The sequence below is a fragment of the Mesitornis unicolor genome, unplaced genomic scaffold, assembly GCF_000695765.1.
Source record: "Mesitornis unicolor isolate BGI_N332 unplaced genomic scaffold, ASM69576v1 scaffold41039, whole genome shotgun sequence".
NCBI lineage: Eukaryota > Metazoa > Chordata > Aves > Mesitornithiformes > Mesitornithidae > Mesitornis > Mesitornis unicolor.
The window spans coordinates 1-27,875 of NW_010210052.1; the positions used below are offsets into that span (position 1 = coordinate 1).

The following is a 27,875-nucleotide window of genomic DNA, read 5'->3' on the forward strand; positions in this document are numbered from 1 at the left end:
AAAATAAAGAAATAAATAAATATATAAAATTAAAAAACTTTAGATCAACTCAGCAACAGTGAATTCCAGCATATAGAAAATGTTTCTATTTTTTCTTTCTTTCTGTTGTGATGTTTAATCTTAGTTATCAACCAAGACAGCTATAACTATTGATAACTGCCATTATTGGACTGCTGCTAACTGACTAAATGCAGAATGAGTGAAGTCATTGCCATCTTCTCCAGTAGATGAAACGTTGCACCCTTGCATTTATGAAATTTAATACTCAAAGCCTTTAGTAATTTCAGTGAGGGAAAAAGAGAGTAGCTTTGAACTTACTATAATTTATTCTGATTATTCTGACATGTGAACCTGAGATACTCTTGGCCATTGTCCAACGTGCAACACCAATCTACAGTAACATGGTAACTTATTACAATAAAATATCTTCAGCACAGTAAAATAAATTTTAGCAAGGTCGCTTTTCAGTGCTGATAAACAACTAGGTTTTTACCAGCCTTAGTTTTCAAAGCTAAATAAGTTCAAATCAATCTGTTAAGTTGCCTGGTTATTGAAATGCTATTCAAGAATTTTAGAAATCTTACTGGTGCTCCATGCTGCATATTTATTCCCAGTAGATCAAGCTATATATTTAGGCTTTCTACTGTGGGAAGAAAGAAGAGGCTGCAAATAGCAGTTTGGGGATTTTTCTCCTGTATGTTGTAATAAAGTATATACTGTAGATGTCCAGAATGTATCAAGTTTCAATTTTTGTCCATGTAGAATGTATTTAAACCAGAGAGTGATAACAGTTCATCGTAGCTTAGAAACTGGCTAGAAGTGGCACATTGTGTGTCTGACTGCAGTTTTGTGGCTTCAGTGCTGTTGTAACCACTCAGTGGTATGTAGTACTGATGGTTTTTATTCTCAGGAGAGTATAAGATAGCGCCTGTATCAGCAGAACTTTGTAGTACTTAAAGGCTGGGCAAATTTTTGTCTACAGTTACATATCCACAACATTTTTGAAGACAGAAGAATGTTAGGCAAATGGATTGTCCCTTCATGAGGGATCTGGAATGGCCTGTCCTGAGGAACCCTATGCAACTGGTGAAGGCTATTAAGGAAAACTAATGAGCCTTTTGAAAAGGAAATTGTGTGTTTATAGCAAAATTGTAAGGTGCTGTTTATAAACGTGGACAGATACTTGGAAATCAGGATTCTTCGTAACGTCATTTTTTGTGAGTTTTTTCACATTTGTAGCCTTTAGGCCATTTGCTTCCGTTGCAGTTATCTCACTTGCAAAAAGCACTCTTAAAGTCTCAACATCCAATTAATTTTAAAAAAACAATCTATTTTGAGATACACAGGGATGGAGAGAGACTCTAGGACTGCAAAGAAATATAGATAAACTTTGAGCCATGTACTTTTCAGAAAATTGGCCAATGTGACATAACAGTATACAGGCATTTTATGAATTCAGAAATTAGCTTTTTGGATTATTTGGTTTTGTGATAGTAACACTGAGTAGTTTCTGAAAAAAAAGCTTTTAAGTAAACCTGCATACCTGCATGGTATGTTTGTAAAGTGGGGAAAAAAGCGATAATAAATGAGATTGTATGTAATAAAACCACTAGAAAACTTTTTTAAAGTTTCCCAAATATAGTGTACGTGATCAGTCTAGCTACTTTGGTACCTGTTAATTTTGTTATTGGATTTTATAATACTTTTTTTTTTGGTGTATATTTCAGTCATGCTGATCTATCACTGTCCTTCTCTGTTCAACTTGATTAAATCTCACCACTTACAGTTGACTTCTTGTTTTGCAGTTGATAGAATCAGCACGCACAATGGATGAAGCAATAGCTGCTGGTTTGAAGTTCAATGACGAAGGTATGTCTGACAAAAAATTAAATTCAGAAGCTGTAGCTAATTCAGTGACATAAACTTGGTTGGGAGGTATTTAAAAAGTGGTAAAGCATACGCTAAAAGTTATAGCATTTGTGTATTGTAATAACACAAAACTGAAATTACAGGCTTCACAAGGGAAAAGATGAAAAGAGGATGCAGATCAAAATCCAAAAACAGAACAAAAAGGAGCAATTTGTTCTGCGAAGCTCAGGATTGCTTTACATGTGGGTCCTTAAGTGATTCTTGTTCTTGCTGGTTCCTTTTTTTGCCCAAAAGCTGAGGCAAATACTGATGGGTTAGCAATAGTAATTCTGAATGATGTAGATGTCTCTGTTTAGGGCTCAGGGCAAGCCCAGGGAGCAGGATTTTCTCTCTATTGTCCCCCACCCTCCCAGGGAAGGATTTAAAAAAAAAAAGGAATAGAGAAGAGATGCATCACACAAGGTTGGAAGTCAAGACTATAACAAGTTTAAGAAAAACAACAGGGGAAAGGAAAAAGGAATTAATAAGGGACAAAGGATATTTAACTATATACGCAACCCAATCCCACTAGTCATGAGTGGAAGTGTCCGAACAGTGCCTCGTGGCTGCTGTGACTTGTCACCAGGGACCGCAGTGGTGCCGAGAAGCAGGTGGTGGTGGATGCTGCTGAACACGTGGAGGTAGGCCCAGCCGTGCCAGAAAGGCCCGTGAAACCTTGGGCCTCCTCGATGTTTTAGACTGTGGCCAGAAAGGGGAGGGAACAGTACTTATCTCTGACCCCCCAGGCTCCTACAGACACCACTTGTCCTTCTGTTTCAGGCTGTTAAGCCTTAAACCGTAACAACGGGTGAGAAATCTGGTGGTGTGGAAAGAATACACTGGAGTATGTAGCCACTCAAGGCCTGTTGCAGTGTTCTCTTCAGGCTGACTTGCCTGTACTTCTGGATAAGAACTGTTAGTCTTAAGCATTAGACAAATCCCCATGTTTCTCTGACAAAACATCCCTCAAACCATGCCTTTGAGCCCTCAGAGCTTCATTAGGCATTTTTGCTCTGTATCTGGATTTAGGCAGTCTCATGCTGTTATCAAAAGAAACAAATGAAAGACCCCAATACATGATGTGGGAGTGTACAAGGTGGTAAGCGTGTAAAAAGTTCATAATTCCTGGCTTTGGGTTTGTTTCTTGACATCACCTCAATCCACGGTTACATGTCTTGTCTTAAATCAATCTTTTTGACTGATTTACTGGGGTTGATGGGGGAAGAGTAGAAGGTTGGTATGAATATTAATGTCACTATAAAATGCTGGTCCGTTCCAGCGGTCTCCATCTGTTTGCGGTTCCGTTGTCCGTGGTTTTCTGGAGAGATCTTCATGGTTTGGATACGATGGAAAAAACTATGCTCATTCTTGATTATTTTAGTTGTTCTAAGTGGTTCATGTGTCTTTTCATGTAGTATCCTATAGATTTGGAAGCAATATATCTAGGAAGCTCATGTGCTGAGGGAGAAGAGTTTTACTCCCTGTCTAAAGTAGATGATTTTTTGCTAATTCAGTTCCTCCTCTTATTTTCATCTTCCAGTTTTTATATACAACTTCACAGATTTTTTTTTTTAATTATTATTGGTAAACTTTAAAACATTAAGCTAACTCTAATGAAGGGTTGCTTTTGTGTTTTGTTTGTGGTTTGTTTCCCCAACCAGCCCAATATTTTGAGGTTATTGCTGTATATTATCAGGTGGGAGTTCTTGGATGCTGGCAATAGAAAACTAAAGCTGGCAGACTTTTGAGGGGTTCGCTACTGAGTGCTGCTGCTCCTGGAAAATCCCTTCCTGGAAGATTATGATTACTTTTCAAGAGTTTAGATTAATATTAAACCAATTTAATAAGCTATATCCTTAAACTTTGTTTTAGTTCACAATGTTTGAACTAAAACACTTTGATTTGTGTTATGTAGGCCCTGCCTTTTGGCCATTTTTGTGTTGATTCAGGAACGCTGTTTCACGTCCTTTCAATACGAGCCCACAGAAGAATCTTGGCAGCAAAATTCTCACTAATCACAGCTGTTGTATAAAATATTTGGTTAGGAGTAAGCATGTCTGAAAGTGATGGTATAAATCACCTCATTTTGGACACATTTTTTAATAATTGAGACATTACTGAACATCTGCTTATCTATGTCAATTTATGATATACTTTACTTGTTGTGAAGTGTTGACTGTGTGAGAGGTCAGGGACAAGATACAGTTTTGTGAAGCGTGGCTTTGTTAAAAAAGTGTGGCCAAGTCATTCTCAAATTTTTTCTGTCTTTTCAAAATGACAAAAACTTGTATTTACAGCTTGAATTCAGTAGTTTATAGCTAAAACAAGAAGCATCGCAGCTGTCTTATAGGTATGAAGATTAGAGGTGACACACTGAAAATATGTGTATGAATGAAAAATGTGAAGTTACAGCAATACCTGGTGCATATGAGTTGTTTCTGGTGTTGTTTTCTGTACGTCTTAAACCATGAAATCGGTGAGGGTGCTTCTGAGCTGAAACTTCATGTAAACCTGTCTGATGGTCACTGCTTTTTGCACAGTCAGAAATTATTGTTTCTTTTGTAATGGTGGGAGAAGTCACAGTAATAAGTAAGTGTTAGCAGCAAATAACAGTGGAAGTAATTACAGATAACTCTAGATTTTGAAACTCTGGAGCTGCTTTTCTCATTGCTCATAATAGCTAATAACATTTTTAGAGAGAACAGGGATTTCGCTGGTGTGCCCTGCCTCCAATCCAAGGATGGTTCCTGTCTGGCTACTTAATTTTCCTCACCCAAAACTGTTTTGACCATCCAGGCAGTCTTTTGGATTGGAAAGCAAATGTGCTTTGTGTGTGTGTGGGTGGGCAGGTCTTAATGCTGAGATGGTGATCTCTTGACAAGCACCAAGGCCCAAAGATATTCAGAAAGTTCTGACTTGTATGAACTATTAATAAGTAGTATGATTATAACTCATATATAGTTATCACTGACAATGTGCATAGTTTTCTTTCAGGTATTTGGATTTAATGTTGAAAACTGTTTGTTGATAACCTCTCTGGTGTGCATCTGAGTCAGAAATCAGTCATCAGCACTCGCAGATCGGCAGCGATGTTCATATTCCAACTCACAATTGGCGTTCAGCCTTGATTAAATACCAACTTTCCAAAAGCAGTCAGCTTGACTAATAACAGACAGAGATACACCTTTATGCAACATGTGTGTAAACCACTTGGCAATTATTTTAAAAAAAAAAAAGCTATTTCAGCTGTTACGGATGGGAGGTAATTTCTTGATTAATTGCCAAACTGCTAAAGCAAACTCTGAGGTAAATAAACATTTACTTTCAAGCTGCTGCTTTGCTTGATGTTTCAATGTATTTGTGGACCATAATAGGAAACTATTATGGAGACTCATAAACATCTTGTGCAGTTAATAAGTAGCTATTATAGCATTGATTTGAATGATCCTACTGTTTTGGGGTGAATTTAATGGAAGTAATTAACTCTTCTGCCTCGATTCTTTTTAAAGCTGCCTCTCGTAAAAGGAAACTAAAAGGTTCTCCCACAAATTGTGAAAACAGAAATGAGAAAGTCACAAAAAAGCCAAAAGCTGATTATGTAAGTACTATTTTTTTCCTCTCTGTGCATTGTAAAATAAGTTAAATTACCGACTTGGTCAATGACTGTGGTGTCATGAACTTGGTGTGTTTTATCAGAAAATCCTATCAAAACCTTGCCATCTGAATGAGGTTTTCCTTTCATTCTGAATGTAATTACCTGCTTTGTTCTTTAGTGTTTGTGGGTTTGTATCCCAATAGCCTGTTCACTGCTTTTGTGGAAGTGGGCAGTGGCAGGCAGCAGTGTTGGAGGTGCTGAGTACCATTCAGGTACAGGGAACATCAGTGCAGTTACAAGCTGTGGATCATCTTGTCTCCTCGGATCACTCCTTGTGTTTCCTCAAATAGATGAAGTTCAACATCTGTAGCTACTGTTCTTCTGTGTTATCAAGGTGATATTGTTTATGTACATGTTTATGACTTGGGGAAGTCTTTAAAAAGAATGAATTTGTTGTGTTTAAAGGAATGATTACTTTAACCTCGGCTAATAAATAGGAACTGTGTAATGATCCTGGTGCATTCAGATTGGTATTTGGCAGAATTAAGGCACAGTCTTACAGTGCTGTCATGAGACCAGCTCCCAGGCATCTCAGTAGACATCCTTGCAAATCACTTATGGTAGAGAAAGGAAATTTTACAGTAAATACTGGAGGATGGTGACTATCTTTCTGGTGAAATATAACCAAATACTGTCCTTGGTCAGAGCAAAATAAAAGCAACGTGGAGTTTTCCATGAAAGCAAAAATAATATTACTCAGATATTCCTCTGTGTCCTGAAGCAGAGCTGTGAATTCTGTGAGGTAAGATTTGCTGGGGTTTGGGTTTGTTTCTCCTCACCAGACCAACCCCTGGGTTACTTTACAAAGGAGACTTTACTGAATTATTACCTGGCCAGCCTAGCAAACAGTGCTTCACTGGACCTGGTTTCACAGAGCAGTTTGATTTCTGTGCGTAACAGTTCCATTACAGTTAAGAGGGCAAGGATTGGGAAAAAGAAAGCCAAAAAACATGGGCTTCTACAATTTGTAACAGAGAATCATAGTGACAAAACTTGCAGGGTTTGGGTTTTTTCCTCACTTTTGGTTTTCTGCTGGTTCCTAAGACTTTGCCAGCTACTGTACATAGTGTAGCTGTACTCTTAAATGATACCATAGACTCACTGAGGAAAGGAACCCAGAGTGGATCTGGTTCTCTTTCAGCAAATAGCATCATTCAGCAAAGTAAATATTGATTGAACCTGTTGGCACCTCTGCTGTAGATAAGTAGATCTGTAACTATTTCACATTGAAAGCTCAGTGAAGAAACTTGCATAATTGTGGTGAATACATAAGAGCAGCTTGTGGCATGTCAAAGTTTTGGCACTCTTTCATAAGAAACCTTCCTCTTTGCAGGCTGGTAGCAGCTGTTGGTGAAACTATTGTTGATGAAAACTTTTGCCAGCTTTTGATGTGACTCCATGGTGCTGTGATACAGTATATGTGGATTTTTTACCTGTAAATCTTCATATAAACACACCAATTGACATGTTTATAGACTCTGGTGGGTTAAATACTGCTCGCTTGGTAATCTAACCTAACTGGCTGACTGTGAACCCTGCCATCTTCTGCCTTAAATATCATCCAGAATCGCTACTAACTTTTTATTTTAAAGAAATACAAAGTAGATGGTTCTTAATTATTTATATTTTGACGTGTAACATTGCACTGTGTACGTTTATCAGGTAAAGAATGCCAGTCTTTCATGACTGAAGAAGACATCTTCTATGCTTATGAAAGTTTTGGTCTTACTTTGAGCACTGTCTATGTACAATGAATCACTTCTGCAGCTTGCATTTGTCTTAACAGCTTTTTTCATTCAGAGTGGCTCTTTAAGGATAAGCAATATTGATTAGGCTTGATTGGTTTTAATTGTTTTGGGTCCTTTTTCCTGTTTCTGTGCTTGGTATTTACATTAAACCTAATAGATTTCTTTTTGTGTTTTAAATGTAGCTGGATGAATCAGAGCCCCAAAGAGAATGGGAGAGGCAAGAGATGCTTGTGAAGAAGCTGCAAAATACATTCCCTGGCTTGGATAAGGAGGTGAGCTCATGTCTCCTGATGGCACATCAGGTTTTTACTCCTATTGCAGCTGTCAATAGTCCAGACAAAACAGTCCTTACACCAGCAGCACTCTTGCAAAAAGCCCAGGATAGGAAGGTCTTTGCTGTGGCTGCTTTTGAAATGTAACTTGCCCTGAACTGAGAGCAGTTGGTTGTAATCAGGACTATATGGAACTTCTCATCCTGCTTTTTTGGTCCTGTGGCAAGTCTGGCATGGTCAGATTTGATGACCTATTATAAAAATGCATGGGGAAATTATCCATCCCTCTCACTCTTCTCCCCGGATGACCAGATATACCATGCGCTTTGTATTAGTTTAGTACCTGAAGGTAGTCAGCAACTGGCCAGGGTATTTTAATACTGTGCTTTAAATTGTTGGAACTAAATCTTGGTTTTGTGTGTTCTTACCCTTTTGAAAATTGGAGCGCAGCTCTGCCTAAACTGTGTGTGTAAGGATAAACTGAAGGGTTTTCTCCTTTTGATTTCCTTTATTTTGTATCGTCTGATTTACAGGGGTTTTCTCTGCCTTGTGCAGTTAAAATTGTTAATGCCTTAATGTTATGCACAGAAATTTAGTTGTTGCTTATCTTACCACAATACAAAATTTCTTGTCTTTTTACTAGGAACTAAGGGATGTACTTCAGGAACATAACTGGGTGTTTCATGAAGCACTGGAGGCCCTGAGAGTCTTTGCAGAAGATGATGAGGGTGAAGACAGATTTATAATCTATTTTATCCCAAGATAAAACAAACAGACTTATAATACAAATATTTTTAAGTGTCCAGCAATGACTGTTCCTAGAAACTTGCACTGATATTTGAAATTAGTATTGTGGGGAGGATAAAAGAAGAAAACTTTTTTTGGGTGTGTTTTTTAGTGTCATTATTATTTTATCTTTCTCTGTCTAAGTAGAGATAAATATCTTTGCCTTGCTAATACACATTTACATGAGAAGTTGTAATTACCTATGGGTATATCAAAATATATTTTGAAATGCTTGTTTAAAAATAAGTTTTGTTTTTTTACTGTAGTAATTTGTAAATCTGATTGCAAATAACTGCGTAAGTGACAAGTGACATATGCTATTTTGTCCTTTTAAAATATATTATAGGAGACAAAAATACTAGAAATAGGCCTTAAATTATGTAACCAGTTTATAAACATGAGTGCATTAAATGTGATAGGGAGCAAGAACTATCATTCCAGGTAAATGAGTGAGTTATAACTTAAATTCTATTTAATGACTCAATTACTTTTCAGAGTGTTACACAGCTGTCATGTAAGTATGTTTTGCTGTATCAGCTGTTTAGGTATTCTTGAGATAGGGTAGTATTCTTAATTGAATGCTTTACAAGTGGAGAGTGCTATTGGTATGCATGTGGTTGGGTCCTTGCTGCTGCTGCTTCTGAGGGGGCAGATACTGGTGTTCAAGTCAATCAGCAGCAAGCTGGGATGGGGCAGGAGAGAAAGCCTTGCTAGTGCTTTCTTCCAAAGAAGGAAGAAAAACCCATACAAGTCACTTCTGGAAATGACTTGCGCACAGTCTGTTAAATCACCGTGATCTTACTTTAAGACAGTAGGGTTATTTTGGTCGGAAATACCTCATTCTTCCAGTTTCTTTAACAAGTGGATGTTTTTTGTTGTCCCATCTCTAATGTTGTTCTCAGATGCATTAAAATGTAAAGAATATATAATTTTCATGGTGAAACTAGGCTTGTCTTCTGGAATCAGCAGAATTACTATCTCTGGGGTCAGGTGGAGTGGGACCAGTATCTCATCTCAGCAATGCACTGGGTTCTTAACTATCTGCTCTTACCTCAGAGCTTCTGCAGCTCACACGTATTACATAGCATTGATCATATGTATTTTAAGGCAGTTACTTAAAACTTTCTGCTATTTGAGCAGTGTACAAATTGGCATTGCTCATCTTACTAATTTGGTACTGTTTACATGTTTTAAATAGACTTGCATGGTGTTTGTTTCCCTCTTCTTTTCCCATAGTAACACCTGCTGAGTTTTTATGTATTAAAAACCAGAATTGTGATTTATATCTATATAGGTTTTAATTTGGAAGAACCGTGGGTCTTCATTTGTCCTTGACCCTTATACATTGACATGTTGCCTTCTATATTACGTGCATAGGCATGGAGTTTCCTCCCAGAAGCGAAGCTTCTGACTGGACCAAAGCCTCCACCAAGAGCAGAACTGAAGAGAGCAAAGAGGAGCCAAAGGAGAAATCTGGGAAAGAGCAGAATGGCTTTCAGAAAAAGGACAAAGGCAAAAGGAGCGTTTGGAGTACTAAAAGAGAAACAGAAGACTCAGAGGACGAGTCAGCTTCTGAAGATGGTGGCAGCTCCCTTGACGAGGACTACAGCAGTGGCGACGAAGTGATGGAGGATAGCTACAAAGCAAAAATCCTCAGCTTCCTGCAGGATGCATCCCCCAGCGAACTGACTTTGATTCCTCAGTGCTCTCAGAAAAAGGCTCAGAAGATAATAGCACTCCGGCCCTTTAACAGCTGGGAGGCTCTGGTAGGTCTGCATTCTTCCTTTCCTATCCCCAGCCTGCCTAGAGTCAAGGTGGCTTCAGCCTAGGGAGGCTTAGATGGGTGGCCTTATCCTGATTAGGCTAAAATGCTATGTTCCTCATAAGCCAATAGCATTTCAAATAGTGTCATATGACCTGATTTTGAATGAATTAAGGGGTGATTTTCCTGGAAAACTCCAGCCGATTGGCTGACATTACTGTCACTCACTCTGTAGCACAGAAAGTTGGTTGATTTCACTGCAGAAGAAGAAATTAGAGCTTTCACTTGGGAAGGAGGTGTTTGCTAGCCTGTTCTGAGCTCTTGCAGCTGAAAACCCATGCAGGAGGCAAGAACGTGGCAGGACCTTTACTGCAGACGCTTGAATAGCAGCAGCAGCAGCAGCTTCCAGGGTAGCTCCATGATTGAAGATGCCAGCATGGATATTTTCATTTTCATACAAGAAATAGTTGTTGTCTTTTTTTAGTCATTTTTTCCTTTAATCTGCTGCAGCTCAGTCTCTAGCATGGTTTTGCTAGCTGAGCAATGCAGCCATATTTTTAGTGGAGCGAGCTGCTGTGTTTTTATTAACAAAAAGTAAAGCATCAGAAGGCTAAACCACAACCCACAACAGAAGGGAAAAGAATTTCTCTTGGTAAGTAGATTATCTACTGTCACTGGGATGTTACTTTCAAATCTTTCCCATGGTTTTTTTGTTACCTTCATGTTTCATGCAGTTTCAGTTAACTGCAAGACATCAGACCTGGTAAGAGCAATGTCCTGGTGAGAACTTTCCAGTGCATTACGGCAGGTTTTCTTGGTTTAATTTATTCGTGCTTTGGATTTTAGAACGGTAACTGCATAGGCCCTCTTACAGAGTAATTGCTGTGTTTTTGTATGTGTTCTGAAACCTCCTTCGCTGATATATGCAAGGTCCACTTGCATTTTTTCAGAGCAGAATAGAACTTCCTCAGTACGTGTAAAACAATAACACTTATTATTCGGTGTGTGAAATGTTTTACCACAAAACAGTAAGAGATACTAAACAGATTTTTAAGGAAAACAAAATGATCTTTGTATGTCGCATTGCAAGCGGGGGAGACAAGAGGAGAATATTTGAAAAAGAAAAAAAGATAAAAAATGAGGTGCAGGTATGCTGCAAAAGAAATCCGTTTTGCCCCAAGCCTTTGGCTCCTCACAGAACATCTGTCATACGGCTGTTCCTTTCTAAACTTGTTGGATTTTGCCTGAGCTTAATTCTTTGCAGAAATATTTGCTACAGGGCTGTTTCTCCTCCTTTTCTCTGTGTAAAACATTTAATAGAAGAAAAGCTGCATGGGCCTGTTCGTGTTCAAAATTTGTCTTTCATAAAGATTGCTGCTGTCAGCAACTACATGTTTATGTAGAGCTGTGAATACTTGCCCAGAGTAGTAGAGTGAAGCAAATTTTATAGCAGATGTTTCATATCACTGTGGATTGAGTTGTTTATAAAGATCCAGTAGCTCAGTGACCCAGTGATTTTGCTACTAATGAATGAGTGGTAGAATAACGGAGAGAGCTGATTCAGTTTTGGCATTAAAGAAATTGGCTTAGTTTTAAGGTCTCTTTTTACTGTAACGGTGCCTTTTGCAACGCAGCGTAAAGCCCTGGAAGTTGTTGCCACTTGTTCATTGTTAGAAGAATTGAGGGAGATTTTAAGGCTCTCAGCCTGAGATTAAGACTAAAGCCTACTTATTTGGAAATTCAATGTCTTATTCCAGGAAAACATAAATTAAAATGGCTTCTTTTATTCTAAACAGGCTTTTTAGGTCACACTTAAGACTTTATTTTTTTCAGATAGATTTAAACAAATTTCAGGCTTGTGAAGTTAAGAATATTTGAAAGTGCTTATTATTTGAAGCAGATATTTAACTTGATCTAATAACACTTAAAATACACAGAAAGAAATTAACAAACATGGTTCTCAAAAAATAAATGGAGAGAGCAGAAAATGTCCTTGCTCACAAGTATGAATTCCTTTGGCAGTTTAGAAATGCAGATCGATGACATTTTCCAGGAGGCTGGTGTTACCCAGTCCTCAGTGCTGGAGATGAGTCGCTGCAGTGCCACCTCTCAAGCGCTAACTTGCACAAAGAGAGCTTGGGTACATCCTTGAGGCTTCGCGTCTCTGTGTTCTCATTCGGAGAAGTGATGTTCCTCAGTGTGAGGACCTGCGGCCTCTCAAAAATGTGTAGTGTGTGTAGGGAGAGTAGTAGGCAACAAAATGGATTGGGATGTGTGCTCTGAGAGAGCGCCTTTCGGAGTACTCCTTGCATTCACAACTTAAATTGGATGTTGCTTTCTGAGGGCAGGAGGTTTGGAAGGGTGGCCCCAGGTGCCTGTGCTGTAGGAGTGACACCTGGTGACGCTCCAGTGGCACACACTGCAGGCTGGCACACAGCACAATTCCTTTCCTTGGTGGAAGCACTTCTGGGCACCCATCATCACCCTTCCTCCTTACCCTCACTCCTCTAAAAAACTCTTTGGCACTTAATTATGTTTTAACAGCGCGCTCTTTTCCAGACTGTGGGAGTTGGTTGGTGTGGACAGGCTGTAATCGCAGTCGTGTAATGGCAGTCCCTGCCTGCGCTCAGTGTGTGCCGAGAAACAAGGGCAGAGCCAAGTCTGGCTCTAGAAGGAGCCCAGCTCAGCTTTTGGGGTCTGGGGAGGGGTTCTGTTCCTTGGCCTGTCATGGGTGCCCAATGCAATTTTATGCTGCCTCTGGTAAATGCAGGGGTACAAACTGGAGGGAGTGTGATGCAATTTAGAGTCTTATTTTTAAGGTTTACAGTTGTTAACTGCTTGAATTTCCTTTTAGCATAGAAATGGATGTATCTGTATGAGATTTGCCATATCCTCTCATTTCTTTCATTCGTAATATTATTCTATCACAAAATAACCCATCTCTTTTAGCATTTAAAGACTTTAAGTGAATTAAGTAGTGCCAGTTGTTTTTAAAAATTACAAATTCTAAGGAGTAAACACAGTTTAAACTGCTGCAAACTATTACATAGAAATTCTGACATAGCATGTATTTAGCTTATCACTTTTAGGGGAATGGCGGTTCTGAGCAGTCAAAGATGGAGTTGTTTGTCCGTCATATTCTGTATACTGCGATAGTATGTGAGCTAGAAGATATAAACTCAGAGGAGGGTAGCTTTTTTATCATCTCTCATTCTGTCTGGCTGCACAAATGCAAACTGCTAGAAGTCCAAATTGGCAGGAAACCAGAAGCACCTTGCGCCAAAGCAAACTGAAGGGAAGCAGCAAATGTATCAGGTTAGAAATGGGAGCTGCTTAAAGTGGAACTGGGGTTTGCTGGTCAAGGTTGGGGCTGACTTTCACCCTGTAGCAGTGAAGTGAAGCCCTAAATCACCTTGAAGAGGTGTAAAGTAAGCCCTAGCAGGGCGTGGTGGTTGTGCACTGTAGGGCACTGCTGCACCCAGGACCCTGGTGGACCTTTCTTCAAAGCGTGCTGGGGAAGCTCATGGCTTCAGGTGTCTGTGATGGCCTCACATTTTTGGACCTCCTCTGAGAAAAAATGAAGCTGGGAGGATGTCAGAACATCTCATAAACCAAAGGCCACCCACGGTCTGCTCTGTGTTCTGCACAACAGCATAACACGGTATGTTGCAGATGTAAACCTCTGTCTGGAGATTTTCTTGTTGTAACTTGGAGACGAATGTTAGCGTGCTGACACGAAACAGTACGATTTTTGTTCATAACAGGTGGCTTCATTGTCCACGCCTTTATTTATAGATTACAGGATTTATATTCATGCCAACCAAAGCTTTAGGCACCAAAGCAAATGTTGAAATTTTTTAATAGCCTATTAAAAATCATGTTAGTTACGTCTCTTTTTTATTTCTACATAGAGGTGTCTATTTAGAAAACTTCTTTGCAAGTGTTGACGTGTGTGCCTTAGCCTGGTTTAACCTGTGAGTGTTGGTAAACTTTCTGGGTTTTGTTTCAAATGGAAGAAAACCACAAACCAAAAACCCCCAAAACTGTAACGACAGGCTGCCAGTAGAGGGCGTCACTCATTTTAGATATATTTTTTATATATATATTATATATATAATAAATCTATTTGGTTTTGGAGTCAAAGCATAGCCTGCTTGTATACTTCAGCTTAACAAAGCTTGTTTTTACTCTACAGTGGGGCAATATTGATCACTTACTTAACATGCAATAGCTGGATCATAAGACCCCTGTTTTTTTAAGGAAGGATTTCTGGGAGGATATATGCCTGTGAAGTCTGGTGCTAAATTTTAACAGATCCCTGACTATAAAATTCAGAAGAATCTGAAGTTTTGGGAAACTTCTTATCTCTTAAGTCTTGGTATTTTTTTTTCCAGTCTGCCTAAGTCCAGGTTGAATGTGCCATTTGAGGTACAGTCAGAACTGGGACCAAGTAGTGCTGAGCTCTGGACAGATTCATTACAAAATCTTAATAGCCTCCTTTATAGGTTGGTTTGCCTTGATGCATACATTATGCTTACATCTTTAGTATCTAATAGGGATTGCTTAAGCGGAGATGTAATGCTAATCAGTACACTTTTTTCTTCCTTCTGTGGTTTTGTTCTGTCTGTGGGGCTGGCCTTCAAAGCTTGCTTTTTAAGAGTTTGAAGCTCCCGTAATTTATATTAGAAACTCTTCAGAGAAATTGTCGCTTTTATTTTAGGATATGTTTTACCATGTGAGGAGCTGTAATGGTGACCTTCAGTGTGGATTCATACAATTTTGCAGTGGGCCAAGTGTGTAAAGATATTTGAAGTTTTGAGAGGAGATTGGGTTGCCACTTGAATTACTTGCTGCCTGCAGCAGCTGTGGATTTTCACCGTAGCACCTTTGCTATTACCAGTGTTCATAGTATTTTTTTGGTATTATTATTATTTTGCAGTTTACAAAAATGACTAAGACTACTGGTTTGTCAGAAGACATAGTGTGGAACTGCAAGATACTGCTGAAAGAGAGGGACGTGGTTCTAAAGCTGATGAATAAATGTGAAGACATTTCCAATAATCTGACAAAACAAGTGACCCGGATTACTGAAGGTGGAGGATGTGGATGGAACATAGAGCAACCTGCCATCCTGAATCAGAGGTATCCTTCCCTTTTTTATACTTACCAGGCTGTCAGATAATAGGGTGTGCTTGAAGGCTGGGATTTTCAAAACTCTGGTCTCTGAAAGTAGAGTTGCAAATGCTTGGTACTTTGCAGCTCTCAGTGACCTGGACAGTGATGTGCGACACTTGAGGGAATCGAACAAATGTTTTTAAGTGTATGGGGAAAGCTGATGAGGAGGATAAAAACGTAAAGCCAGAAAGATATAACAGTGCTCAGTGCCTTATCTTACTTGCTCCACTTTATGGTGAATGTAGAAGCCAACCTGGAATGATGGCGTCATAAGTTGTCAACTTACTTCAAACAGGAGACTAGACAAAAGTACTTCTCTACTGAGGGACCTTGTATTTCAAAGATGCCAAATTGAAATGAATCTGAGCAAACTTGAAAAGTTTATCAGCTGGACTGAAGACCTTGGTCAGGAAGCTCAGATGTACAAAGTGATCTGGGCCTCTGTAGCTGATGGGAGTGGCACGGGGTATGTGTTGCAGGGGAGGACTTATTTCAGAGAGGTAAATTGGTTAAGGATCTCCAAATGGATATTGGGAATAAAGAGAGAGCTTAGGAGGAATGGAGAATGGGTATGGTGGGGGTAATTATCCAAAGGGTTAGGAAGCATAGGAGTGAAGTGGGAATGGCTGAAGTAGCAACCTGGATTAGACTTGGAGGCTGTTAGTGGTAAATAGCAAAATGATTTTCATCTATGTCAAAATAAAACCTGAGAGGAAGAGGGAACTGTTTGGAGGGAGCTTATCAATGGCAAAAAATGGTGAACTAAGTGACTTGCTGTTGAGTGTGTTTTGTGAGTTGTGTGTGTTTGGTTTTTTTTTTTGTTTGGTGCCTATACCACCAGTAATTGCACAACAGAACAAACTCTCATGCAGCTGCTAAACACCACTTAACTTTTTGTCTGTTTTAAAAATTAGCAGTTTTGTAAATGCTTTTAACTGGTTGTGGGTCACTGATCTTAGGAGAAAGATATTTATTGTAGTATTCACTTTGATCATTTTAAGATGTATGAAAATTCGGATAAATTACTTGGAAAGTTCAGAAGTGCTGTTTAGTATTTAGGTGACTGATTTAAATAAAGGTTCTGTTTTTAACTATATGAAGAGATCTAGAGTGCATTAAAATATAGGTGTAGTTAAACTTAGCATTGTCTGATTAATGTAAGTATAAAGTTGTGTTTCATGGAGAAACAGCTAAAAGATGGTAACATGTTAAACTTGACTTTTTAACAGTTTGGAACTCAAGCCATACCAGAAGATTGGTTTGAACTGGTTAGCACTGCTGCATAAACATGGGTTGAATGGCATACTGGCTGATGAAATGGTAAATGTTAAACTGATTATTTAAGAACTTGTTAAAAGTTTAGCAAAAATGACTGTTAAATTCTTTCATTTCCTGGAAATCCCAAGCAAATTGTAAGTCATTTGTTTTAGCCAATATAACTTAAATTGCAAACAGTTTCTCCAGATGTTTAGAAACTGCTGAGCTCTTACTTTCAGTTTGAAAGTCAAAGGTAGCCCAAGATTCATGGACACATGGAAAAGCTGCATAAATGGAAAAGATGAATCGCTTATGCTTGAATGTTGAGCTGTAACGATAATTGAGTTTGACTGTGATTGTACTGAAGAAGGAATTGTCTTCTGTAAAACAAAGCAGTTAAACACAACATTTTTTTCTGTGCAGATTTGTAATCTTTATTTAACATTGACTACACTGTAATTGTCTTATGAGCACGAAACAATTATATTCTACAGATTGTAAATTTTGTTTAAATTGATTTGTTTTCTCTTAGGGCTTAGGAAAAACAATTCAAGCTATTGCATTTCTAGCTCATCTCTACCAAGAGGGCAATAAGGGTCCCCATTTGATAGTTGTGCCAGCTTCAACATTAGGTAAGTTACAAGCTTCAAAATTATTTGTTTATTAAAAAAAACAAACATGGACGGACTGTGAAACAAAGATAATTCTGTGAAAGAAAACCCAATTTTCTTATGGTGGTACTCAACTGAAGTAATTTGTATTGGAATGCAAACCATACTGAAGGCATGCTTGTTCTGAATTAATTAGACCTAACATGGAATTTTAAAAAATATGCTCTGTATGCTTCACAAAAAATAAAGCTGCTTGTTACAATTTGAACTTGTTTATCAAAGTAGTCTTTTTACTTACTGGATATTGGCTGGAATTCCCAGTCTTCAGGCTGTGCTTAGGATTAGGTTTCATGGCATTTGAGACATTCAGTGTCTTTTTTTAACTCTTTGCTCCACACAATCTGTCAAAGCAGATGAAAATCCTAAAATGATGAGGCTCACTATCTTTTAGTTGTGTATTTGATTGTTTAATGACCTCAATTGAAAGCAAGAAGAATATGGTGGAATAAAATACGTCAGCAAAGCTGATAAATTTGAGCAGAAACTAGTACTCTCTGGAGCTAAATTTGGTTTTGTGAAGTGATTATAGAAATGAGAAAGTAGCAAGTTAAATATAGAATCAAAATGCTGCTTTCAATGTAAAATACTTATTTGGGCTTCAGAAATTTCTTTTAACACATCAGAAAAGCTTCTGGTTGTTCAACATCAGTTTGAAATTGCCATTTTCAGTCTGCTTTTAAAGTCCACTTGAATCCATTTTTAAAAAATAACTCTTAGAAATGCACATTACTTAAAAGCTGAGGGGTATGCAGAGGTGTAAATGAAGGTGCAGTTGTGAAGCGAGTTGTAGAGGCTCATGAATGGTAGTGGCAGGTTGGCCCAAGCCAACCAGCACAGGGGTACCCGGGATGTGTGGTCTACCTGCAGCTTTCCTGTTGTTTTTCCAAAGGCATCTCCTCGACCCTGCTCTGGGTCTGGCCCAGCTCAAGTGGCATTTACCAGAGCTCCCCTTCTGCAGCGTTTTGGGGTCACCATTTGTGTTGGCTGTCAGGCAGCTTCCCCTTGGGCATGGCAGCGTCGCTGGTGGCCGCTCTGCTGGCTGCACACCTGGAGCTGGGGCAAGTTGTGGGGTGTCCTTGCCAAATCCTAGAGGCGCTGTCTCTTGTGGTGGAACACCCCTGGATGCAAGTACTGACAAATGAAGTGATTAGGAATTAACTGTCTAGGGAAGAAATCAAGCTGAAAATTAAGCTTTGTATTATTTTACACGGAGGTTACAGACCGTGCAGATCCTGTTAGAGTTTAAAGTGCAAGCTGGTTAAGCAAGAGTTACTTAAAGCCCAGTTGTGTGGTGTTTAATTTCCTTAAATATTATCTGTTTTCCAGCGTCTAGACAGAAAGTTTCTTAACCTTCAGAAAAGTTGAAAGGGATTTGCTTTAAAATCAGATGTTTGGTTTAATGCTGAATTGTCTGAAGATGTAATAAAGCATAACTGACATGATTTTTATTGTAATGATGTCTTCTAGATAACTGGATAAGAGAAGTTAACCTGTGGTGTCGTGAGCTGAATGTCCTTTTTTACTATGGTGAGGAATGTAATTTAGAAATGAACCTAATGATACGGTTGCTTACATGGTCAACCTAAGCAAACATGAATTGCACATGGAAGCATTGTTTTAAGACAGCTATTTAAATACGCATTTGTTGCTGGCTGTTTCTATATACTGCCTTAATTTTTATACGTATATAAATTATATATAAGTAATTGTGCTTATTTTATCATTTGTCCTTCCGTAGGATCCCAAGAAGATCGGAAACATCTCAGGATGGACATTCAAAATAAAGTTGTTGATTTCAATGTGATAGTAACTACGTAAGTACAGTAATTCGGTAACAAGTGAGATTCAGTGAACTCCTGCTGACCTCTAGTGGTACAACAAAACGAACAAAGTTTGGACTTTGGTGAGGTGGGAAGGGAACTTAATTTGTTTTCAGGTAGCGATTAACTAGAATTAATAAATGCTTTAAATACAATTTATCTCTCTAAATAATAAATACTAATGAATTAATATTATTTTGTAATTGATTCGTACAGGTTTTTGGAAAGTGTTATGGAGAGCACTGGTTCGTCAAGTAAACTGTAATTATTTGCTATAGTAACCTCTGTTATGATTGGTTACTTCTAGGCAGTTTGACTTGTGTTCTGTCCATAGCTCTTAACAATTTTAGAGAGTTTCATATGACTGTGGTACCAGTATGTTCATATTAAATTTGCATTTAATGTCTCTTCTATGATCTCTTTCTCTGACAGATACAACTGTGCAATTAGCAGCTCAGATGATCGAGGGCTGTTTCGCAGGTTGAAGCTTAACTATGCAATTTTTGATGAAGGTCATATGCTCAAGAACATGAGCTCTGTACGCTACCAGCACCTTATGACAATTAATGTAAGAAGTTTGGTTATTGTTGGATTAGGGGGGACAACTCTTGTTTTTTCTGTTTCGTAGTTATGGGCTGAGGGAGAATGGAGTATTAACTCTGAACTTCATATACGCATAATGTTCCAGAAACTACAGTAATACAAGTGGATATAAGTGTTGATGCAGTCTTAGGAGTAGATCTTGCATTGTGAACTCTTTCAGGGAGACAAGCTCCCAAGGAAATGCAATAAATTTCTTACAGCATCATTACAGTGATGGTGCTGGTGGTTCAGTTTCAGTATTTCCAGTTTCATCCCATAGTAGTAAAGATTGTAAAGATGCTATTCTGATGATTTGTGCTGAAACACTGTGGTGGTGTCAACCTACTCTGATAGGACTGTGCAAGAAAAGCTGGCTTTAAAATACTTATTTCTTGCAGCTTGTGGCCTCAGCCAGCAGCATTTTGAAAAAGAAAAAATTGGAGTATAGCTCTTTCTCTAATTGTTTTGATTTAGCGCAGTAGTACTGATACAGTAATAATATATTTGTCACTTATGACAACTTATTTTTTAAGATTATTTTTTCATCAAAAGCCTTTTTAAGAAGGTGATACTTAAGCAGTTAAACTATGGCTTGTACTTCCAATTCAAAACTTGTGCAAAAATATTTGTGACATTAGAAAAGATACAGTGTGGGAGCAGCAATTAGCACATTAATTTTAAAAAAACAACCAAGAAAGAAAAGCCCTAATTGAGCCAGAAAGGCTTTTCTTACATCTGGGTTAGGCTTCTTGAATAGTCTTAAATGGATATGTGGTCAGCTCCCCCACAGGTCTGTAAACCATTTTGTTGACTTAAACAAGAAATTACTCCATGAGATCTAAATATATTTTAGATTTAAATAGTTATAATTTAAACCAAGCTCACTTTCCCAGTTTCCCATAGCTGTGTTGTTTCTGCCAATATTATTTTTTAACCTGTTCAGCTGATGTTTCTCACTGCTGTCTTCCACTTTGGACAAACAGGCAAAGAATCGCTTATTGCTAACGGGGACTCCAGTTCAAAATAATCTGTTGGAATTGATGTCCCTCTTGAATTTTGTAATGCCACATATGTTCAGCAGTAGCACAAGTGAAATCCGGAGGATGTTCTCTTCAAAAACAGTAAGTATTAGATATTCCCTTCTTGAAAATGGCTTTTTTTTAAAGAACACTGCTGTTGCTGCATAATTTCTGTTTTATATTGATATGGAAACAGATAATGTGACTATGGAAAATCTAGAAAAGGAAAGATTCAAATAAAACCATTTAAAGTAAAAATGTGTTATAACAAAATGTCTTGGAATACTAATGGTCCTGTTAGATCTGTCTGTTCTGGCTGGGTTATTTATCATTAGAATAGCTGAGGTAGTGTTTTTACAGCTGAAGACTTCACACTGTAATTGAATTCTTGCAATACTTTCCTTAGAAGAGTGCTGAAGAACAAAGCATATATGAAAAGGAGAGGATTGCACATGCGAAGCAGATAATAAAACCATTCATCTTGAGAAGAGTAAAAGATGAGGTAATGTTTTATCTTCAAAATAATGGTGTCGTGTTATCAAAATGCCTGATAGTCTTTGAGGCGAACAGGAAAATTTACTGACAGATTTTGTGAGTGCTAGTTTTAGGTGTTTATCTAGGAAGAGCAAGGAACTTGAGCTATCTGCCATTTTTCAGGAGTTAGCAAGTAAAAAACGTGCAGCTTTGGGTTTTGATGCTCATTGTTTGCTGACTATTGACAGTTGGGAATTTTAGTTAGGAAAGATCACCAAAAGGTGATTTGGGGCACTGCTAAGTGATGAGAAGTGAGAAATCCTCCACAATAACCACAAAAATTTTTGTGACTTTGTAGTGATGATATTTTATTTTAACTGAAAGGATTAAGGCAGTGGATGTGCATGGGTGTATCTGAGCATATGTATGACTAGAATATGTGTTAGTTATTTTGCTATCAGCAGAATGTTTTTTTTTTTCATTCTAAAATCCAAAACCTATTTAAATTCCTCTATTTAGAATTACATGTGTAAAAGAAAGGAAAAAACTAATAGCGATCTGAAAAATGTTTCTGTGCAGTTGCATACTCATTTGCTTGGATATCTCTGATTAGCATGTGTAGGTTCCAGGTATTGCGTGTGTTACTGTTTCATGCAGTTTTGGAGTGTGTACACCATGGTACTTGACAGGAGAGTTATCTTTAATCCTAAACAAGTACTGAATTTCTAACTTGAACTGCTGACTCAGCAAAGTTGTAGCCAATGTTGGAATGGAGAGAGGATAAACAGAGTAGCTTAAAAGCAGGCTTGTAAGATAGTAGAGAATTACTGACCGTTCACTACAGTACAGTTTTTACCTGGTATGTTTTTATTTTGTCAGGTTCTTAAACAACTACCTCCCAAAAAAGATCTCATTGAATTGTGTGCCATGTCTGAGAAACAGGAGCAGCTGTACTGTGATCTCTTAAACAAATTCAAGAAAACTATTAACAGTAATGGTATGTGAGGGTCTCAATTCCAATTGCGGGATTTTTTTCATGCCCAAACATATGTCAAATGGGACTGCAAAGCCTTTACTTTGTAGAAATGTTTAATACTCTTTAACTGATTATATCCCTTCTATGAATTCTTCCAAAGTTCGAGTAATAGGTGAAATGTTAAATTCAATCCTTAAAAAGCTCTCTTGAGAGAGAAAGATGCATCAGATACACATCTGTGTCCTACTTCTGAATATACCTTATGTCTTCGCTTACAGCAAAAAACTCTGATACGGGAAATGTAATGATGCAACTTAGGAAAATGGCTAATCACCCCCTCCTGCACCGTCAGTATTACACAACTGACAAGCTCAGAACGATGTCCATGCTTATGCTCAAGGTAAGGTGGGGAGATTCAGAAGAAATCCTTCATTTCTCAGAATTTGTAATGCAACTTCAAAAGATTTTCTTTTTTATTGTCAGTCTTCTGGTCAAAAGTGTGTCTTTGCAAAACTTAATTAATTGCTGCTGCTTTTTATTTCTCTGCATCTCTCCAGTGCTCTAATCAAGCTTTGTATGTGTTTAACACTTTTTTTTTTGTTGTTTTTTTTTTGTATCAGATACTAGAATATAGAGAACAGTTGTGGAACTGCAGTCATCTCCTTTTCATTAGCTCCCCCTTAATGCCTCTTCCTCCACCCCAAAATTTAAAACCCAAGTACTTATGAAGAAAATCATGGGTGTGCATTTGAGTTTACTAGTATTTTCTGAGTAGCAAGGAAGGTAGGTTATGCAGAACTAAAATTGGGAAGGCATAAGTATTGAACTGTTGAGGATTTTTTTATTGTTGTAATTTGGCTGGAGTTAATGCCTGTGGAGTTTGGGGAAAATTGTTGCTGCTTTCCAAAGTGTATAAAAAAAAATTAAAAAAAAAAAAATTGAATGTACAGCAGGCGCTCTAAGAAAGTTGCAGCTGACTTTGAGTATCTGCAGCTTTGTTTGAAATGAAGCCAGTCAAGGTTGGGGGAAAGGAAAGAAGTCGCCCATTAGTTTTTGAAGGATTTTTGTCCCTTTTTATTCCTACTCATACCATTGTGCTCTCCAGATATGGCTTTTCTTTTCCTCTTTCTTCCAGGCATGACATCCCTCTCCCCACCCTACATCTTGGGCTGGGCTTCCCATGTCTTCTACCATCTATCCAAGGATTGGACCTCCCTTTTAGGGAATGTGTCTTCAGGGGAAGAGGTCTGATACAGGGGTGAAAGGTCGTAGGGCTTGATGAGAACTAGGTAATTGCTATGGAGGCTGAGCAAATACTATTTAGTTTCTGGTAGTACAAGTTCTTGTAAAAGCTAAATTGCAAAGTAGTGATCCTCTACTATAACCCTGGGGTTGCAGGGTTCATCTTTCATTGCTTGCATGAGCCACGCTCTGGCATTTGTCCATGTCTAGTTGTGCTACTTTGTTCTTTCAGAAGTTTTGGATGTTACTGTGTGGTGGTTGTTTGGGTTTTTTTCCTGTGTCTAGCAGGACTGTGTGTTGCATTATTTCCCTTCATTTCTGCTGACAGGAACCCACACATTGTGATGCTAACCCTGACCTTATCTTCGAAGATATGACAGTAATGACAGATTTTGAGCTGCATTTGCTTTGCAAGCAATATTCTCGCGTCAATGACTTCAAGTTAGACATGGATCAGATCTTGGACTCTGGAAAGTTTAGAGCACTGGAACGCATCCTCTGTGACCTTAAAGAGAAGGTTGGTACTACAGATGGCTGAGACGTCTTGTCCCGTCCATGTAAAGGGTGTCTCTGAATAGCTGGTTAATTTAACATCTGCTAGCTGTGTGCGCAACCCAGTTGCTTTTATGTGGAGTATTACAATGTGATTTAGTGCATGTGCAGTATTGCAAAGCAATCCTTACGGCTTTCAATGTGCAGTCCTGCCTACACACCTCACCTTAGAGACAGCTGAAATGAGCTTTCCCATTTTTCCAAGTTTCAGAATATTCATCACAAGTTAATGCTGCTTTCTCAGTGTATGGAGGGCTGGTATCATTTTCACAGCTCATCAACTTTGACCTTCTTTTGGCAATTAAATAAGACTGTATCACATTAGAATAATCACATATATGTTAAGCCAATGTAAAGGTAAGAAGAGATCACTGCCTTGCATCAGTGATCCAAACTGGCTTGTTTTACAAATAAGCATGTACCATAATACTTAAGAGTATCTGGAATTTACACAAGGGCGTGCTGTGCATCTGTGTGATTATTTCAGGCAACAGAGTGCTGCTGCTCTGTGTGCTGTGGAAAACAGCTTAAATTTAAATTGTTTTTCATTAAAATAATTTTCTTGATGTTTATAGATGGAGTAGGTCTGTCACTTAGGCATTTGACAGGTGATTTCTAGATTGCTCGAGTCACCTAAGTACAAAGTAACTGAAAAGTTATTGCACTCCCAACAGCTGAGTCAATGCAACAGAAATACTGGATGCAGCATCTTCACTGAAAGTCAGTCCTGACTTGATGAATTTCAGCTTATTCTTTTAGATTGGAAAACATGGACTCAGTCAAAGTAAAATCACTCATTTGCACCAATAAAATTCTTGTCTAGTCTGTTATCTGTAATTGATGTGTTACTGTTTTGCTTTGTCATTTCCAGGGTGACAGAGTTGTATTGTTTAGCCAGTTTACTATGATGCTGGATATCTTGGAAGTTTTCCTAAAGCATTGGCAACATAGATATATTAGGTTGGATGGAAAAACACAGATTTCTGATCGGTATGTGACTTTTTTGCTCAAGATGACAGAGAAAAAGTGAATGTGTGCATGGAGGAGGGGGGAGGTGACTTAAAACCCCAACCTCTGTTTTCCAATGTATAGAATCGTGTGGTCGCTGGGCATTGACTATAGAAGAGGTTTAATGTTAGATTTCAGATTGCCTTAGTAAGTATGATGCTGAAAGGTGAGTTTTTAGATGGCTGTGTTACAGTCTTAGCCATTGAAACAGAAAACTTTTGTTTTCAGCAGTTCATGATGTGTTTGATTTGCTTGTGTGTCAGTATGCCGTAACAAAACTCACCTGTAGATATTCCTTGGAAGTGTAGTATAGCTCTGTTACAACAAGCAGATAAGCCCCTTTATTTCTCTAGAACAAACCATTTGCTCTGTCCTTCACAGCTGAAAATGTTGCAGTGCTTTTCTTCTGTGTGACCTGCGCTGGTTTTCTGCTGTTTCCTATTTCATGATTTGAGGGGTTTTTTAGGTGCTCTTTCCTTTGTTTTGAAAAAAATGTTGTTCTTGCTTTGGTATTACTTTCCACTTACAGCTGATATTTCTTACTTCTCTTGTATGTGCAATTAGTGCAGAAGACAGTCATGAAGCCCAATTTCTTCCTCCCCTCCCATTTCTTTCATGTACTTCAGTCTTCCCTGCTCCTTCAACTTGCTCTTTGAATTCTGTGATCATCCAAAATCTTTTCCCAAGCCTCTCTTCATTCTTTGCTGTCACTCTTCTCACTCCGAGTCTGTTTCTGTGGTCACTGCTGAGGACTTGGTACCCTTTTTCCCATAATGTCTGTACTTTTTAGCAGCTTTGCCATGCCACTGTCCTCCCTTTCAAAAGACCTTCATCCTAACTTCTGGATTCAACTTTGGAGCCAGCATGGTGTTTTCTCCAAGACCTGATGTTTGTTTTCTTGTGTTCTGCAGGATCCACCTAATAGATGAGTTCAATACGGATATGGGTATATTTGTATTTCTCCTGTCAACCAAAGCTGGTGGCTTGGGAATTAATCTGACCTCAGCAAATGTTGTGATTCTTCATGACATCGATTGCAACCCATATAATGATAAACAAGCAGAAGACCGATGCCACAGAGTAGGTCAGACAAGGTAAGATGATGGTGATGATTATTATGCTTGGCTTTTCTTAAGGCAAGCTCTCAAAGAGGCTAAAAGGAGGACAGTATTTTATTATTAAAATTCAATTTTAAGCAGAGACTTTCATAAACCAGCTCTGGGTTGTATAGGAGCTAGGTAACTGTAATTGTCTTGGTGCGTGTTTGTGCTAGAACAAAACTTATTTACATTCTCCTCCTTTTTTCAAGTTCCGTATAACTCTCAAATTGTCTATAATTCCCAAATTTCTGGTGCTAGGAACTGTTTCAAGGCAGATCTGAAGTCTCTGGGACTGTTTGGCACAGCAGTTTGTTCTCTTCAGGAGCCTTCTGAGATCTCAAGTGCTGCTTTATCATAAAGACTAAAACCATGGTCCATTTTAGAGTCCTCCGTCAGAACAAGCAATAGAATGTGTTTAATAACTGGTATTTCAACTGTGCTATGGGATGAGGGGGAAGTTCAGCTGTTTCTGTTAACAGAGATTGTTGTGACCATCCAGACTTTTGCAGTGGCTGGGAGTGCAGGAGAAAACAGGTTTTCTGGCAGTACAGAGCACAGTTGGTCCAGACAGAAAAAATAGCAGCTCTATGTATCACTCCTTTATTCATTTCCTCCTCCTTGTTTAAAGCATAGCACCCTTCCCTTTTGCAGTAATCCATAGAAACTGTAAAAATGGATTTATCCTCTTTTGTGGTTTTCAGAGAAGTAAAAGTCATAAAGCTAATCAGTAAGGGAACCATTGAAGAATCCATGCTCAAAATCAGCCAGCAGAAATTGAAGTTAGAACAAGATATGACTGCAGCAGATTTGGGTAAGTCTCTTGCACCTAATGATGTCCGTTTAAGTGAGTTAAGGTTGCTGCAATATATTATTCTGCAAAAACAAGGTTCTTGATGCAGAGAAGCCTTTAGGGTTTTTTCATGTTAAATAAACTAGAAAGATGTATTTGTGCTGATTATTGTTGGGTTTGACAAGAAGTGCCCTCTGACCTACAAGTCAATGACAGACTCCTACAAGTAGAGGATTTTGTACAATTTTGAGGATCTAGACTTTTGTCTGTTATGGGAAGTATTTTGAGCGGTACTAACGCTTGTTTTTATTCCTCAGGAGAAGAAGGAACCATTCCAGCTGATATAGCCACACTATTAAAAGCTTCATTAGGTCTCTGAAATGTAAATATGTTGTGGAATTCAAGGAAGAAAGGTGATGTTGTACCCCAAGGACTATTGCATTACTGATGGCCATGAGTTTTCTAACTTTTTATAGTTTCTTTATTGTACTTCTCCTGGTATTTAAAGTTTTTAACACCGATAGCATTCTTTTGATGCTTAAAAACGTCAATGGCCCAAATGTGCCAACATCGGATGCTGAATAAACATTATTTTACAGATCACTTTTCAAAACGGGGACCTAAGTAGTAATTGTTTTAATAAATCTGCTACTGCTTAAGATTTGTCAGTATTTTTGTAATTATTTCTACCTCCAAATATATATATATAAAAACTGTCTGTTTCACTGGATTATGCGTGTAGATTTTTTTATGTGCCTTATTTGACAATGCTTGAGTCTGTTTCTGCTTGTTTTGGTTCATTCGATGTACCGTACTGGTTTTGTACCAACTTGTTCAAATAAAATTCCACAGATTAACAAAGTCTTTTCATTTTGTGGTTATTTGGATGTGGTGGGAGTGGTAATAACTTGCATGTTATCAATCAAATAGGCAGTTATTTGAGTTTTTTGGTTTGGTTATGACTGTGGGCCTTTTTTTTCCAACTGCACGTGCTTTCTGCAAGTACAGAATGGATGGAAAATGAAAGGTTTCAAAGTGTTTTCACAGTCTTAGCTAAACTTTACTTGGCTTTTACTAA

At 38.3% G+C, this 27,875-nt stretch overlaps 1 protein-coding gene across 1 annotated transcript; it reads left to right on the forward strand.

The window, feature by feature from the left end:
• Positions 1-1,799: 1,799 nt before the first annotated feature.
• SMARCAD1 (SWI/SNF-related, matrix-associated actin-dependent regulator of chromatin, subfamily a, containing DEAD/H box 1) lies at positions 1,800-27,652 on the forward strand (the record flags this gene model as incomplete). The annotated part of the gene is made up of 20 exons (XM_010193066.1): positions 1,800-1,869; positions 5,418-5,506; positions 7,494-7,583; positions 8,227-8,311; positions 9,747-10,135; positions 15,071-15,273; positions 16,536-16,626; positions 17,096-17,195; positions 18,702-18,761; positions 18,973-19,048; positions 19,487-19,622; positions 20,620-20,757; positions 21,062-21,157; positions 22,009-22,126; positions 22,384-22,505; positions 23,676-23,864; positions 24,771-24,889; positions 25,819-26,001; positions 26,709-26,818; positions 27,115-27,652. Coding segments are annotated over 20 exons (2,526 nt in total), but the record flags the coding sequence as incomplete, so codon positions are not given.
• Between the last annotated feature and the right edge of the window lie 223 nt (positions 27,653-27,875).